The sequence below is a fragment of the Mobula birostris genome, chromosome 23, assembly GCF_030028105.1.
Source record: "Mobula birostris isolate sMobBir1 chromosome 23, sMobBir1.hap1, whole genome shotgun sequence".
NCBI classification, from domain to species: domain Eukaryota; kingdom Metazoa; phylum Chordata; class Chondrichthyes; order Myliobatiformes; family Myliobatidae; genus Mobula; species Mobula birostris.
The window spans coordinates 39,384,018-39,402,016 of NC_092392.1; the positions used below are offsets into that span (position 1 = coordinate 39,384,018).

Genomic DNA, 17,999 nt, shown 5'->3' on the forward strand with positions numbered 1-17,999 from the left:
AAGTAAGAAATGTTTCGCTCACTGCAGTTTCAAGCATTCAGGTTTGAAGATGGCAGAAATGGTCAGGAGTGAAAACGAAACAATTACATTACCTGAACAAGTTAGGAATGTATCAACAATCATCTTGAACATTACAATGAAGATGAAAATTTGGTGCAAGCAATTGTCAAAATCATTGTATGAAGGCAGTCCATTATCTGCATTAGGTGTCTGTGCTGGTTTTGTTCATTTACAGTCAATTAAAAGAACATGGCAGCATACACTGTATGAATTCTTCCTTCGATAACTATTAAGAACTAATACACAATTTTATAGTACAATTGTACTATTGCAGCATTCTAATTTGCTTTGTAATTCATTTAAATACATAATTTGTTACTCAGTTAAATAGTACTTTGTATTTTTAAATCTTTTTAACTATTTCCATGAAACTTCAGCTTATTGGGGCAGTCACTTAAATGGGCCAAAATGTACTGGTCCCGATGTGTCCCAATTAACCAGAATCCACTACAACTTTATTTATTTACTTTTTTCACTTCAGTTTATTGAGGGCAAAATTTATTCCATATCTCAGAGATTTGGGTTAGTGTTTTGTGAGTTCTGTAAGGGCAGTTACATTACTCGAATAGCTATAATGCAGGTGTCAGCTGCACAAGTAACTTTCCTACAGTAATCAAATAGCATTTTTTTCATGATTGCAGGTTGTTAGTTCACAGCAGGAAGCCATTTAAGAGATTTAGTTTCGAAACCAACAAGTCAATCTCTTCCACTGGCATTTGTAAAATACTTTATCACATAAGGTAACATTAACTAATAATTCAAGGCCATGGTAACTAGTCATTGGATGAGGCATTTTGTACCATTATAACTATACAGGGGAAGACAATGAATAATGTTCATATTAATCGACCTCATTGAAAATGTTTATTTCCAATTTGCAGAAAAATCAGTTTATGAACAGTTCTCAGGAATAAAATTTCGAGAACATAAAAGCAAGGATGTAATGTTGAGCCTTTATAAAGCACTGTTGAAACTTCACCTGGAGTATTGCGAGCAGTTTTGGGCCCATTACCTAAGGGAGGATGTGTTGACATTGGAGAAGGTTTAAAGGAGGTTCACGAAATGATTCTGGGATCGAAAGGATTATCATACGAGGAGCATTGATGGCTCTGGGCTTCTACTGACCGGAATTCAGATAAATGAGGGGTGACCTCATTGAAACCTATCAAATGTTGAAAGGCCTCAATAGAGTGGATGTGGAGAGGATGTTTCCTATAGTGGGTGTTTCTAGGACTAAAGGACAGCAGACATCAGTTAGAACAGGGATAAATTGGAATTTCTTAGCCCAAGAATGATGAATCTGTGGAATTCGTTGCCACAGGGTGCTGTAGAGGCCAAGTCAATGGGTATATTTAAGACAGATGTTGATAGATTCTTGATTAGTCAGGGCATGAAGGGATACGGGGAGGAGGTGGGAGATTGGGGCTGAGAGAGAAAATCGATCAGCCATGAAGAAATGGCAGAGCAGATTTGATGGGCCAAATGGCCTGATTCTGGTCCTATATCTTACGGTCTTATGAAATGCTGGCATAACCCATGGCTTATCTGCACTAGCTTTGACAATCTGTCAGTCAGCTAGACTTGTAGGAAGTTCCTGATAGCGCATCACAAAGAACAAAAACAGATGCTTTGGCCCACACCATTGGTAGTGGACACCAAGGTACTATTTGTACAAATCCGATGTTTCCTCTTGTACCTCCATCAACTCCAATCCCAACACCACTACAATCCTCTGGTATCCATATTACTTGGAAAAATTTACAGTAACCAACTAACCTATAAACCAGCTCATCTTTGCCATCCTGTTAATATTGATGGTGAGGATGTGGATGTAGTGAGGACCTACAAGTACCTGGGGATGCACCTGTAAGACAGTCTTGATTGGAGCATCAACACTGAGGCTGTGTACAAGAAGGGCCAGAGTCGCCTCTACTTCCTGAGAAGACTGAGGTCCTTTGGAGTATGCAGGCCTCTCTTTCACATGTTCTACCAGTCTGTTGTCACCAGTACAATGTTCTATGCAGTGGTGTGCTGGGGCAATGGCATCAACACAAGTGATGCCAACCGGCTCAATAAACTAATTAGAAAGGCTGGCTCTGTTATAGGAGTCAAACTGGACAGAATGGAGGCTGTGGTAGAACAAAGGATCCTACAGAAAATCCTGGCAATTCTGGACAATGTTTCTCACCCTCTGCATGCCATCTTGGCTGCACAGAGGGCACTTTCAGTAATAGATTAAGACAACTGTGCTGCTCCAAAGAGCACTATAGGAGGTAATTCTTACCATCAGCCATTAGGCTCTATACTGAGTCAACCTATAGCCAGGGAAGTGATGATCCCCTCCTGTTAGACTGTTTGAAGTAATTTATTTTTTATTCTTTCTTACTTCTCTTCTAATATTTGTATATCTGTGCACTTGTAATACTACTGTGACACTGTCATTTCCTTTGGGACCAATAAAGTATCCATCTATCTGAGAGGAAAGTCATAATCATAGTCATACTCATACTTTATTGATCCTGAGGGAAATTGGTTTTCATTACAGTTGCACCATAAATAATAAATAGTAATAAAACCATAAATAGTTAAATAGTAATATGTATATTATTTATGCAGGAAATAAGTCCAGGACCAGCCTATTGGCTCAAGGTGTCTGACCCTCCAAGGGAGGAGTTGTAAAGTTTGATGGCCACAGGCAGGAATGACTTCCTATGACGTTCTGTGTTGCATCTCGGAGGAATGAGTCTCTGGCTGAATGTACTCCTGTGCCCACCCAGTACATTATGTAGTGGATGGGAGACATTGTCCAAGATGGCATGCAACTTGGACAGCATCCTCTTTTCAGACACCACCGTGAGGGAGTCCAGTTCCATCCCCACAACATCACTGGCCTTACGAATGAGTTTGTTGATTCTGTTGGTGTCTGCTACCCTCAGCCTGCTGCCCCAGCACACAACAGCAAACATGATAGCACTGGCCACCACAGACTCATGCAGTCAGAAAATGAATAAACTCCATAAAGTCAGGACTGAACACACTCTCAGGGGCAGCGAGGCTGCACCATAAACTGCTGCACCACACTTCCACCTGCCCTCCACCTCACTGTGAAAGGGTTGTCCACAGAGCAATTCCATGAAGCTCCCACGGAGATGGTAGAAGGGAGGAGAGGGGAGAAACAGGTGGGGAGGGGGGAAACAACATGAAGCAAATCTTTTTTTTTAAATTCAAGGTCACAGCAAGCCAGTAATGCTCATAATTAACTGGCATATGTTGAATCATTGTGCCTGCTGGATGTCTCTGAGACAAAAAGCTGCCTTTCTCTAACATCTCCATCCAACGCTCTCCTCTGCCCAGCAGACTTTTGCCCTTTTTCTAAAGCTGTAAACCTGTCCTCTCTTTATTTCTAATTTGTCTCCTACTGTACCCTCAGCCTCTCCTCCATCTCTCCCCAGAGTTTGTCTCCCCATCACTACTCCCAATCTGTATCTCTCTACCCAAGTAGCCCTCCTCTATCTTTCCTGCTTGATTTGTCATCCCTTCAACCCCTCATCTGCTGTTCCCATCTCCTTAGCCCTTACTCTAGCACCTAACAAAGGTTTTTACTCATGTATGTGAAGGATGTAAGAAATAAAGTTAATTCAATTCCCTATTTCCCTCTGTACCCTGCCTGCTATCCCCTCTATTTCTTTCAATCCACTGTATGTCTCAACTTCTCTTCACTTCATTCTTGGTCACTATTTTGCAGTTGATCTGGAAACCAGCCATAATGCCTCTTTGGTAACTCTACCCCCCACCCCCCACAACTCCAGTCCCTTTCTCTCTGCACTTGTCACTTTTCCTTCCTAACCGTAACCACTTTGTTGATTCCAACTCTCTTTCATTCTCCCCCTTCCTCCTCCTCGACCCCCATCTACCCACTTCATCAAAGCTCCAGCAAGTCGTTTGATCCTGACCTCTGTGTAGAGTTTGTATGTCTCACCATGACTGTGTAACTTTCCTAAGTGCTCCAGTTTCCTTCTACATGTCAAGAATTAAGTGGAAACTGGAGATTGTCCCAGAAGTAGCTGATTGCACATTTTCAATGTGTCAGGAAAGCTAGAGGAAAAACGGGATTCGTCCAGGTTGGTGCTTGGTGGCTGGTGAACACAAGACCTGTTATTGTACGACTCTGTGACCAAAGACTTCCAGCTCCGCGGTGTTTCTCTCACCTCCACCTTCATCCCACCGCATTCTCCCCTCCTCTTCTGCCCCTCCATCTCCCTCCCCCCAATTCATTCATCGACGACTTTCCCATTCCCGTCCCCCCCCCCCCGGCTGTTTTTGCTTCTCCCCTCTTCTCTGTTTCTGTTTATACTTACGAACCTGACAGGCCTGGGCATAACAACGGCTTTTTAGGATCAGTAGGAACCATAAACCGGCCGGAATAAGATCGATAATTCAAGAGTCCGCGCTCCCGAGACCTGCAGCAATTCTCAGACGCACTTTCGTTTCAAGAATTAGACGGATTTTGATAGCCACAGATGAAATGAAATAAATACTAAAGATTTAAATTTTTTTTCTACTTTTGGCCAAACATCTTTTTTTTGTTTAACCTGCGTAGAGAATCCGCAGTTGTGGGTTAAAGGCTACTTTGGGCTTCAGTCGGCCTTCCTGTTGCTGGGACTTGACGTGAGGTGTTAGTGAAGGATCCCGGCGCTTGCTGGAATAACAGGTCTCTGAATGTACTGTTTTACATTGCATTATCTTTGTTTTGTCTGGTATAACAATAATATTAATAGAATATCCATAGGGAATTTTGTTGACGTTTGAGGAAGGTTCCATTCTGTACAACACGGGAGACTGGACTGTTGTCCCAGTGATCATTACTGAAGACCGTCCTCCATCTCCACCACCAACCCCACATCCTTTCTTTATATACACGCGGAAGACTTTATCTCTCTGAACACACACGACGACTCAGCAACGTCTCCATCCTGTACATAACAGGCTTCACTGTTAATTATACCTGTCTTGTGCCGCCTTCATTTCTTTTCTGCCCAATTCCTGACCATGCAGGTGCGCTATCACTGATGCGTATCAAGGGGTTTCTCAGGTTCTCTAAGGATTTATAACTGTTTTTATGGTACGTGTTCTGTCATTTGCATTGTCTACTTTATGATGTTTTGTGCCTATGATGCCTTTGGAAGTAAGTTTTTCATTGTGCGTACTTGAGATTAAGACAATAAACTTTGTGCATTTTATAGAATAACAATAGGACAAGAATTTGGCCGATTATTTAGCAATTAAATTCCTAAATAAACTAATCCCTTCTGCCTACACAAGATCCATAACTCTACATTTTTAATTCTTTGTTATGCTTGAATAATCCATTAGACTAGTTGTCTATTTATATAATTTATTGACATACCATTCTATTTATCTATTTATTTAGTTATTGACATACAGCCCAGAATAGGCCCTTCCAGCCCTTTGAGCCACACCGCCCAGCAATTCCCCAGAATTAAGTCCGAGCTTAATCACGGGACAATTTACAGTGACCGATTAACCTACCAACTAGCAGGTCTTTGGACAGTAGGAGTAAACCAGAGCACGTGGACACAGGGAAGACGTACAAACTCCTTACAAGCAGTGTTGGGAGTTGATCCCCAGACACTGGTACTGTAATGCGTTGTAGTAGCCGCTATGCTACAGTGCCCACCCCCGCCCCCGAATGTTTTTGGGATGTTAATCAGATCTTGAAAATCCAGGCATTTCAACAACTTATTTCTGATCACTACATTAGGAATGTTGTTGTTCCGTTTCATGCCTTGTGGCGCATTGGCCGGCATTTTTGCCATTTCCGTAGCACTTGATTGTTTTTTACGCAGTTGAGTTACTAGCTCGGTGCTCAACCCAGCACGGATGGAAAGCATGCAAGGAGCCAGCCAGATCTATCTGAACTTGGGACCATTCGCTTGAACTCCGGTGTTGGTTCCTCTACACCACTGGCCAGCTTACATTAGAATTGGGGAAACCAATATAACTTTTAGCTGATACTTTCTAACAACTGGCAGGCTGATTGGTATCAGTTTCTGTTTTTTTTCTAATAGGCTTTTTCTCCTATTCTCCGGCGTTTGATCTGGAAACTGGAAACAAAATTTGCAACAATTCTGCTGTCTGTGGCACTTTCCTCTCTCTTGTATTCTTCAGTACTGCATTCTAGTCATAAATTTCTAAGTGAATCTATTTTGTTTCACACGTAACATTAAAACACGTGTTTTGTGTCAGCATTTTCACGTCCTTAGGAGGTTTGATTTATCACTGAAAAATCTGACAAACTTCTACAGATGTAGAATCACAGAAAAGTATAGCACAGACGGGCACTTTGCTCCATCTAGTTTGTGCCGAAGCTTTTAAATTGCCTACTCCCATTGACCTGCACCGGGACCATAGCCCTGCATACCCAGGTGCCAGGGTCTGGGATATCTCAGATCGAGTCCTCGGCATTCTTATGTGGGAGGGTGAACAGCCAGAAGTCGTGGTCCATGTAGGTACCAATGACATGGTTAGGACAAGTGATGAGGTTCTGCTTAGGGAGTTAGGTGCTAAATTAAAGGGCAGGACCTCCAGGGTTGTGAACTCAGGACTGCTACCCATGCCAAGTGTAGTGAGGCTAGAACTCGGAAGATTCTATGTGGCTAAGGAGTTGGTGTAGGAGGGAGGGCATAAGAGTTTTGGATCATTGGACTCTCTTCCAGGGAAGGTGGGACCTGTGCAGAAGGGTCAGTTTACACCTGAGCTGGAGGGGGACTAATATCCTAGCAGGAAGATTAGTTAATGATGCACAGTGGGGTTTAAGTGAGAGTTGCAGGGGATAAGGAGACAGTGAAGAGGGGTGGAGGCAGATGTTGGTAAGACCTCAAGACAAAGTTAGAAATCAAAAGGTTAAGCATGGTGCAGCAAAAATGAAAAGGGTGAATACAGGACTGAACGTGTTGTATCTGAATGTGTGCAGTATACAGAATAAGGTAGATGAACTTGCAGCACAGCTGCAGATTGGTAGGTATGATGTTGTAGGCATCACTGAATCATGGCTGAAAGATTATAGCTGGGAGCTTAATGTCCAAGGATACAAATTGTATCAAAATAGTAGGTAGGAAGGCAGGCTGCGGCACCACTCCACTAGTTGGCATATCTCGCTCCTGTACGCCCTCTCGTCACCACCTGAAATTCTACCAGCAATGGTTGTATCGTCAGCAAATTTATAGATGGTACTTGAGCTATGCCTAGCCACACGGTCATGTGTATATACAGAGTAGAGCAGTGGGCTAAGCACACACCCCTGAGATGCGCCAGTGCTGATCGTCAGCGAGGAGGAGATGTTATTACCAATTGTACAGATTGTGGTTTCCGGTTAGGAAGCTGAGGATCCAATTGCAGAAAGAGGTACAAAGGCCCAGGTTCTGCAACTTCTCAGCAGGATTGTAGGAATGATGGTATTAAACGCTGAGCTATAGTCAATGAACAGCATTCTGATGTAGGTGTTTGTGTTGTCCAGGTGGACTAAAGCCGTGTGGAGACCCACTGAGATTGCGTCTACTGTTGACTTATTGTGGAGTTGAGTCTAGTCATGACCAACCTCTCAAAGCATTCCATCACTGTTGATGTGAGTTCTACCGGGCGATAGTCATTAAGGCAGCCCACATTATTCTTCTTAGGCACTGGTATAATTGTTGCCTTTTTGAAGCAAGTGGGAACCTCTGCCCATAGCAGTGAGAGGTTGAAAATGTGCTTGAATACTTCCACTAGTTCGTTGGCACAGGTTTTCAGAGCCTTATCAGGTACTCCATTGGGACCTTCTGCCTTGTGAGGGTTCACTTTCTTTAAAGACAGTCTAACATCGGCCTCTGAGACGGAGATCACAGGGTCATCAGATGCAGCGGGGATCTTCGCAGCTGTAGTTGTGTTCTCCATTTCAAAACGTACATAGAAGGCATTGAGTTCATCTGGTAGTGAAGCATCGCTGCCATTCATGCTATTGAGTTTCGCTTTGTAGGAAGTCATGTCTTGCAGTCCCTGCCAGAGTTGCCGTGCATCCAGTGTCGCCTCCAACCTCATTCGAAATTGTCTCTTCACCCTTGAAATAGCCTTCTGCAAATCATACCTGGTTTTCTGGTACGGGCCTTCAGCAGATGACGTACCTCCTGGTTCATCCATGGCTTTTTGTTTGAGAACGTACAGTTAGTCTTTGTGGGCACAAACTCATCCATACAAGTTTGAATGAAGTCGGTAACAACTGCAGCATACTCATCCAAGTTCGAAGATGAATCCCTGAATCCAGTCCAGTCCACCGATTCAGAGCATTCCTGTAGGCACTCCTGTGCTTCCCTCGTCCGTACCTTCTTGGCCCTTACTGCTGGTGCTGCAGTCTTAAGTCTCTGCCTATACTCAGGGAGTAGAAGTGATGAGACTTCCCGAAGTGAGGGCGTGGAATAGCACAGTAGGCATTCTTGATGGTGGTGTAGCAATGGTCCAAGTGTGTTATTTCCTCTGGTATTGCAAGTGATCTGTTGATGGTAATTGCTTAGTGATTTTTCCAGGCTGGCCTAGTGATTTTGGTTAAAATCTCCCAAAACGATGGTGAAGGCATTAGGGTGTGCTGTTTTGTGCATGTTGATCCCATTACTCAGAGCATCTTAAGCCTGCTTGACATTGGCCTGAGGTGGAATGTAAACTGCTACCAAAATGACCCCAGAGAACTCCTGTGGTAGTTAAAAAGGATGGCACTTTACTGTTAGATATTCCAGGTCTGGTGAGCGGAATTGGGACAGCACTGATATATTTGTGCACCAAGAAAAGTTGATCATGAGGCATACTCTTCCACCTCTACTTTTGAGAGAATCTATAGATCTATCCTGATGGCATATAGTAAACCCGTCGATCTGGATCGCTGCATCCGGTCCGGAAGGGGTTACCCAGGATTCCGTGAAACAAAGGACACACGCCGTTCTAAACCTGATTCTGATTCGTCAAGATCCCCCTCTCAGCCTCACCAGTGTAGTCCAAAGGAAAGCAAAGCAATACGTTCGGCACCAGCTTGTTTCTAGGAGCTGCCAGAAGCATGCTCAGAGACATTCAGCCGCCTAAGTGGCTCCACTCCAGATTTGCTGTCTGTGCTTACTCCCATAGCCTTTGTCTCTCCTGAGGCTGCCCACAAGGCCATGGGAGTATTTACCTATAGTTGGGGATCTAGTTCTCGAGCACCAGGGCATGTCCACACACCAGTGGGCCTGTGTGCTACGTGTGCAGGGGCCAGACTTCCTCCCCATCCCCTGTAGTTCAGCTTGAGTCTGAAAGCAGTTCAATTGCCATGTGTTGCCAGTGAGGAGGCACTACATAAGGCTTACTGTTGGAGAGGCTGTTTACTGACAGGGAGAGATTTGCACATTCAGTTCTCCTTTTTGCAAGACTGCTAACCAGTGGTGGAAGCTGAAAGTGAGAGTGACAAGCACTACCCACTACACTGCCACACTAGATGCGTCACAACAACCATATGGGCCGAAATTCACTAGAATACAGAAAAATGAGGGATGACCTCATTGAAACCTATCGGATGGTGAAAGGCCTTGATAGAGAGGATGTTTCCTGTGATGGAAGAGTCTAAGATCAGAAGACACAACCTCAGAATTGAGGGGCGTCCTTTTAGAATTGAACTGAGGAATTTCTTTAGCCAGAGAGTGGTGAATCTGTGGAATTCTTTGCCACAGGCAGCTGTAGAGTCCAAGTCTTTATGCATATTTAAGGCAGAGATTGATAGGTTCTTTTTGGTCAGAGCATGAAGGGATACGGAGAGAAGGCAGAAGATTGGGGCTAAGAGGAAGATTGGATCAGCCATGATGAAATGGTGGAGCAGATGCAATGGGCTAAGTGGCCTATTCTGCTCCTATACCTTATGGTCTTATGGTTTTATATCCCTACCATCCATGTCGCTATCTAAACTTCTCTTAAATGTGGAAATCGAGCTCGCATACACCACTTATGCTGGCGGTTCGTTCCACACTCACATAACCCTCTGAGTGACAGTTTTCCTTCATGTTCCCCTTGAACTTTTCACTTTTCACCCTTAACCCATCATCAGTGGAAAAAGTCTGCTTGCATTTACCCTGTCTATTGTGACGAGGTCCTGAATTATCCCTATGAACTGTGCTTTTAAAAGAGAAAGAGAGAGAGAGAGAGGTGTCCAACGCAGACACCTTATTATTAAGAGAAAGAGAGAGGCGAAGACTGCTCGGAGATGGTGTTATGGTTTCTCTGCAGCATGTTTACACTTCTGCAAGGACACTGGCAGCTTCTAAGTTCCTATAGAGAGAGAAGGGAGGAGCTACTTGATGGACAGCTGGTGTTCAGCACAACAGTATTTAAACCAGCGTAATTGCTTGTTTCACAGGACACGGGACACGCAGACGCACAAGGGTGTGGTGAAGTTACCACTATCCTGTTTAGGTACCCACGAGTGTGGGACTGTGGATCGATTACGAGGTATTGATCTGTGATTATCAGTGCGTGAAAGAGCGACCCTGTGGAGTCTACTAGTGTGTCTAACCCTCACCTGGGTTGGTAGACTATCACTCGAAGATGGTGCTTTTAAGTTGGTCAAGTTTGGCTAACTTGGAAGTTTCAGAGGACAATGGGAAGATCGATAGCATCAACTCACCTATGAACCAAACACCTCTCTCCCTCCACTATTACTCAACTAAATACCACGAACTGAACTGAACTTTACTTATCGCCATAAGACTATCCATTTACCGCTAGGCTTGAAGAAGCTTGGTTTTTCTATTTCCACACTTATATATATATATAAAATCATTGCTAACCTGTTTGATATATCTGCATTTATATTACTGTATTGCGTAGTTACTAATAAATACCATTAGTTAATAGCAATACCAGACTCCAAAGTGTTTTCCATTTCTGCTGGTGCTTTAACCCATCATGGGGTACGTGACACTATACCTCTCATAATTTTGTATGCCTCTATCAAATCTCCCCTCAATCTTGTACATTCTAAGGAATGAATTCCTAAACCTATTCAGGTCCTCCAGTCTCGGCAACATCCTTGTACTGTTAGAAGTATTCTGGCTGGTTGCACCATGGTCTAGTACAGCAATTTGAATGCACAGGGACATAAGAAACTGTAGGGAATAGTGAATGCAGTCCAACGCATCAAAGACATATTTCTTGGCACCATCAATACTATCTATAGGAGGCACTGGCTCAAAAAGGCAACATCCATGCCATCTTCTCACAGTTACCATCATCAGGCAAGTGATACAGAAGCCTAAAGACCCACACCACTAGGGTCAAGAACAGCTCCTTCCTTTCATCAGTTCAATTTCTGAACCAAACTACAACCTTAATCATTAGCTTAATTATTAGCTGTGCTTTATTGCTTCTTTATTGGTTACAGGAAAGTGTGTTAGAGATGTAAATTAATGTTGTAATTTGATGAAGAATAATTGTGATGCTCAACTGTGATGGACAAATGTGAAAATAGACCCTTTTATGTCAATTGTGGTTATCTGTTTTTTTCCTTGGAAGATATGCTGCTTAAAAAAGAGAATATTAAAGAATTTGCATGTTAAAAGAGAAATGCTTCAAAGTATATTAGCAGTGACATTATATTAAAAGATATTCAATTTACTTGTGGGTTGGCTGTCCCTTGCAACAATAATTGTGTTTGTGCTGCTCACCTGATGTGATTGGAGGTGACTGTAGAGGTGACTGTAAATTCCTGAACGTCATAAACATTCACAGTGGGGTCAAGAGGGTTGTTCTGATTTTGTTGGCATGGCTGTTGCAGCTGCTTTCCTCTTCTGTCAGGCAGTTTCCAGGTCTGCATGACACCAATCTTCTCAGTTGCTGTGAGCAAAATTAACCAAGGTGCACCAACCAGTTTTGTCTCATGCCCTATGTTCCAAATGCAGGGGAGGTGGACCACCATAAGCAATGCTGGCCTTCACAGTCTTTATACCTCTTACAAGGTCTACCACAGTTCTGCTTCCCCGTAATAACTTGCCATAGAGCTGCTTCTTAGGAAGTCTGCTGTCCTCCATACATATGATCCTGAAAGCTCAACCAAGTTGTGGTTTCCAGATCATAGCTTCAATACTGGTAGTCTTTGCCCCATTGAGAACTTCCAGGTTTGTGATATGGTCATCCCAGTGGATACCCATAATGGAACTCAGGCTGCGCATATGGAAGTGCTCCAGCAGTTTGAGTGGACCTGCTACTTCAGAATCAGGTTTATTATCACTGGCATGTGACGGGAACTTTGTTCCACTTAATAATACAGCAAAGTGAAATTGCATCTTCAGTGATAAATCCATGTTTTCTTGAATGTCTTTTAACCATATGTACATACTTTGATAGTAAATTGATTTTGAACCTTGATAGATATATTTGAAACCAGTTCTGATGTTTGTGTCAATTTGGTGTCCTCACTTTTCTTGGCAGGCACAATGATTTCTGCAATGTTTCTAGTTCCTGATGTATTCATGTCTTTCTGCCCCTGCCCCCCATCCACTCCTACAACTCTCTTTCCTTCATCCTTTATCTCTTCAGCACATTTTTTCTAATTGTGATTATTATTTGTCTTGTTCTGTGGTTTCATAACTCACCCAAGTGGATGGCATTTCTGGTATTAAATTACTCAAAGCCTCATTAAAGTATTGAAATGTTTCTTACACCTGCCTTCAAAAGTAGAAGTGTTTCCACCAGGCCAAGTCAAGAAAAGATATTTGAAGAAGGGCACTGTCAGCTAGTTTAAAGAAGGTTTGATTTCTGGTGTCTTTAGCCAGTGATTATGTGGAGCCATGTCAATTAAGAATTGAAATGTCTCATTTCCTCATTGAATGAGAAAGATGAAAGTTTATTTTTCATTTTGTTCTTTCTCTGTTCAATATGAACACTATCAAGCTCTGGTAATCATTTGAGGCTGATCTGCCATCATCAAGGTCATGATTGAGCTTTGCTTCAATGTCATTTTCCTACGTTATCTTTATATCCGTTGATTCCCTTAATATTTACAATTCTATCAGTCTCTGATTTTGAATGAACTTAGTGACTGAGCCTCTACAGTTGTGTTTGTTACGTACCCCGTAACTGGACCACTTAGTTGGAGTCTGGTTAACAGAAACTAATAAAGTTTTATTAAAGAAATAAGCAACACAGTACTCTAATCGTAAGGATATAAATGCAACAGGTTAGCAATGATAAAACACACATGTACACAGAACTAGCGTAATAGGAATCAATCAAGCTCTATCGCAGTCTAGGGGTAAAATGATCAGTCTCAAGTGACGCAGAGTTCAGTTCAGCTTAGTACAGTTCGCAGTAATCGCTGTTGTGCCGTTGGAGAGAGAGAAAGAGAGAGAGATAGAGATATGCAAATCTGATTCAGCAGACCTTTGATGTTCTTCGCAGTTGGCTTTCGGGCGGACCCTTTTTAATGTCTTCTGTGGTCACCGACTGTGACCCCCTCCGCTCCGGATACGACCGTTCTTCCGCGGTGAACCCGGCACCCAGGCAAGGGCGGACACACACACCAGGTTCCCGCCAATCGTACCCTTTCACCCTGTGCGTCTATGGTCGGTTCCCGCGACCAGACCTCCAAACTCCCACCAACTTGTGGGGGCACACTGCTCTTCCAAGGTCTCGTTATCTCGTGATCTCGTGGTGTCGTGCCTTGGCGAACCTGTTCTTCTTATCCCCCTGCTAGGGTATCGCCTGTCCATCAAACTTCAAACAGTTCAGATTCAAAGCAACCGGTCTGTCAATATTCTGAAATGTGTTTCTTTCTCGTTAATCTCTCTCTTCTCTCTTATTAGCATTTTGAATATTTCTCCATTGTCTCTCTTATCTCTCTCATCAGCATCAATCTTCTGATAACTTGGTTTGTCGTCACATGCTGAGTTGAGAAAGTCATAGATTCACAAATGTTTGCCTGAGAGAAAAATCTAATTTCAGTCCTAAACATCTATTACTTTTCTGAAATTATGACCTTTGGTTCCACACTCACCAGCCAGGTGAAACGTCCTTCCTGCATCCAGTCTGTTGAGTCCTATAAGAATTTTGTAAATTTCAGAGATCTCATCTTATTCTGCTGAGCTTAGAGAATACAGACTGTGTACTCAGTATCTCCTTGAACAGGAAACACACCATCCATGGAACCAGTAAAGTGTATTTTCATCACATTCCCTCTCGAATAAGTACAGGAAGTTACAGTTAATTGGGTCATTGGTTACTCGGGGCTGCCGCTTATTTGGGACAACTCTTAAAGAACAAAAACAAATCGAGAAAATAGCAGGGATCCTGTTTGTTTATTTGGGACACTATGCCACTTAATTGGACCAGGAGACTGTTGTTGAACAGTTTCTAACTGGCGTCTGTCAGGTGTATTTGTGTGGCTACACCGTACTTAGAGCAAACAGTTGCATGTGTTTGCATTCAAAAAGCAGTGTTATTTGCTACTGATAGTTGGCAAGAAATAAGCTATAAGACAATTCAGAACTGTTCTGCTAAACTTGGTTTCACACATTCAGATTTGAGGTGCCAGAGATGGTTGGGCGTGAAAATGAAACAATTTCATTATTTCAATATGTTAGAAACTACAAATAATTTGAAGTTATTGACAGTCATCTTGATTGTTACAATGAAAGTGAAGATTTGGAGGATACAATCATTGAAAACATTGTATGAAGGCAGTCCATTATCTGCACCAGGTATCAGTGCTGATTTTGTTCATTTACAATCAATCAAAATAATACGGCTGTGTACACTGGATGAGTTCTTTCTTCAATAACTGTTAGGAACTAATACACAGCTTTTTGTACTGTAGAGTTATTGGTAGTGTTCCGATTTGTTGTGTATTTCACTTAAATACATAAATTGTTACTGTACTCAGTTAAACAGTAGCCTGTCTTTTTTATACATTTTTAACTATTGCCATGAAACTTAGGCTAATTGGGGAAGCTGTTTAATTGGGCAAAAATATACTGGTCCTGATGTGTCCCAATTAACCAGAATCCACAGTATATCCATTTTTAGTGAAGGAGACTAAAATTATACACAGTACTGCAGACATAAGTATCTCTTACTCTTTACTCTTGCACTCAAATTCTCTGGTACTAAAGGCTATTTGCTAATTGCTTGCTGCCTTTGCATATTGGCCTTCAATGACTTTTACAAAGTCACCAGGCTCCACGCCTTTGATCAACCCTATCTAACTCTTAACATTTAAAAAAAATGGCACTTATCTATTTACTTAGCTTATCTATATTTCTTTAAATCCACTTTGCATCCTCCTCCTTACTTATAATCCCTCCTAGTTTGTATCATCAGCAAAGTTAGAAATATCACTTTTGGTCCCCTCAGCCAAATTATTAATATAGACTGAATAGATGAGACCCCAAGTACAAACGTACAATGCCTGTAGTAGCTTACTAGCCAGAGCCTCTTAGCCTGAGAGAAAAAAACATTTATTGCCACTACCTGGTTTATGACTGAACCAATTGTTGCTCTGTGACAATAAAATGCTTCCAACTTCCCGATGTTGTAACCTTATTGATCAATCTCCAACATGGGACTTTATTCAAATCCTTCTGACAACCCAAAAGCACCACTACTATTGGTTTTACTTTCCAATAAGATGTGATAAGGTAAAATAAAACTTTATTTATCTGGAAGGACATTATTGTTTTAAGGTTACTCAGTCAAAAATATATAATTTAAAATATAAAATGTTAAGCATTGAGCTATGAAAAAATATAAAATATGCATGAAGAAGTAATGGTGCAAGATACAGATGTCCAATGGAATTATATACATATATACTTGAGGAGGAATTGTGAAGTCTTATAGCCACAGGGAGAAAGGATCTGCTGTGGTGTTCAGTGGTGTGCCTCAGTGGAATTAGTCTGTTGTTAAAGGTGCTCCTCTGTTTGTCCAAAATGTCATGGGGGGGGTGAGGTGGATTGTCCATAATGCTCCGTAGCTTCTACAGCATCCTCCTCTCAGACACAACCACCAGGGAATCCAGTTCCACCCTTCCTGTTGAGCTTATCGATCTTCTTGGCATTAGCTGCTCTCACTCTGCTGCCCGAGCAGACTACAGCATAGAATAGAATGCTGGCCACCACTGAGTCATAGAACATCTGCAGCATAGTACTGCAGATGTTGAATGACCAGAGTCTCCTCAGGAAGTACAGCTAACTCTGTATTTTTAGTCTATACCCTCTGTATTTTAAGTCCAGTTCAGTTTATTGTCCAGGTGAGTTCCCAGGTATTTGTAATACTGGTTATATCCTCAAAGTACTTCAATAGATTAGTTGGATTTGATCTTCTTGTCATATAGTTTAACCAAACTGACTCTGTTCAATCCTGTTCTGTTCAAGATGTTATATTATTATTTCCATTATAAGATCATAAGACCATAAGATATAGGAACAGCAGCATGCCATTCGGCCCATTGAGTCTACTCCACTATTCAATCGTGGGCTAATCCAATTCTTCCAGTCATCCCCATTCTCCTGCCTTCTCCCCATACCTTTTGATGCCCTGGCTAATCAAGAACCTGTCTGTTATGTGCTGGCATTGGAGAGGATCCAAAGTAGGTTTACAGGGATTTTCCCAGAAATGAAAAGGTTAACATACACTCAGTTGCCACTTTCGTAGATACACCTGTATACCTGCTCGTTAATGCAAATGTCTAAACAGCCAATCATGTGGCAGCTACTCAGTGCATGAAACCATGGTCAAGAAGTTCAGTTGATGTCAGACCAAACATCAGAATGGGAAAGAATTGTGATCTAAGTGACTTCGACCATGGAATGATTGTTGGGGCCAGGTGGGGTGGTTTGAGTATCTCAGAAATTGCTAATCTTCTGGGATTTTCACAACAGTCTCTAGAGTTTAAAGTGAATGGTGCAAAAAAACAAAAAAACGTTCAGTGTGCAGCTGTTCTGTGGACAAAAATACCATGTTAATGAGAGAGGTCAGAGGAGGATGGCCAAATTACTTCAAGTTGACAGGAAAATGACAGTAACTCAAAATAACCACGTGTTACAACAATGGTGTGCAGAATGGCATCTATGAACACACAACACATTGAACCTTGAAGTGGGGGTGCTATGGCAGCAGAAGACCATAAACATACAGAAATATACGCAGTAGTCACTTTATTAGGTAGAAGGGATACCTAATAAATCAGGCAAGATGGAATGGCAGAGCACATTCAATGGACCAGAGGGCCCAATCCTGCTCCTGTGTCTTATGGTCTTATTATAAATTCTAGGATATTTCCTACTACTGACTATAAAATAATCTGCTCTTTTTCCTGCCTCCCCCACCCCATCACTTTCATCCCCCTTTGTTGGCTTCTGTCTTAGATTTAATGCAATGATTTCTCCACTCTTATCATGATTACGTTCCTTTTCCTGTTGACTTTCTGTGTCTTAAGAAAATACATTTTTCTTTGCTAATTTTGGATTTTTTATTTAAATGCTTGTTCACTATCATACCTTTCCCAATCTACCACAGCTAGCTCTTCTCCTCATACCTTCAGCTTCTATTGTTTAGATTTCAGGCCCTAGTCTTTCCCTTTCAAGCTTGTTATAAATTTCTACCATATCATCACCATGCTTAAAGCCCTGTTTACAAAAAGCAACACACACAAAAGTTGCTGGTGAACGCAGCAGGCCAGGCAGCATCTCTAGGAAGAGGTACAGTCGACGTTTCGGGCCGGGACCCTTCGTCAGGACTCTGACCTGCTGCGTTTACTGGCAACTTTTATGTGTGTTGCTTGAAATTCCAGCATCTGCAGATTTCCTCGTGTTTGCGCTTTACGAAAAGATTATTTTTTAACATTTTTCTCAAAATATGATCAAAAATGGACCTTTCCA

The 17,999-nt window shown here is 42.2% G+C and overlaps 2 protein-coding genes across 4 annotated transcripts in view; one reads left to right on the forward strand and one right to left on the reverse strand.

Annotated features, from left to right (window-relative positions):
- The window catches only part of rad51ap1 (RAD51 associated protein 1), a 60,005-nt gene extending 55,099 nt beyond the window's left edge, over positions 1-4,906 (reverse strand). Inside the window, exon 1 of the mRNA XM_072241044.1 lies at positions 4,423-4,906. Within this exon, the coding sequence (XP_072097145.1) occupies positions 4,423-4,439 (17 nt within the window). The 5' untranslated portion in view covers positions 4,440-4,906. The remainder of the gene's footprint in view (positions 1-4,422) is intronic.
- ferry3 (FERRY endosomal RAB5 effector complex subunit 3) overlaps positions 1-17,999 on the forward strand; it is a 75,909-nt gene that overhangs the window by 4,687 nt on the left and 53,223 nt on the right. The window contains exon 1 of one of the 3 annotated variants that reach the window (XM_072241039.1): positions 4,093-4,181. The exons of 1 other annotated variant lie outside the window; for it this stretch is intronic. The gene's annotated coding sequence lies outside the window, so the exon portion shown is untranslated. Of the gene's footprint in view, positions 1-4,092; positions 4,182-4,680; positions 4,772-17,999 lie in introns of those variants that run through there. One more of the 3 variants, XM_072241038.1, reaches the window with a different exon arrangement.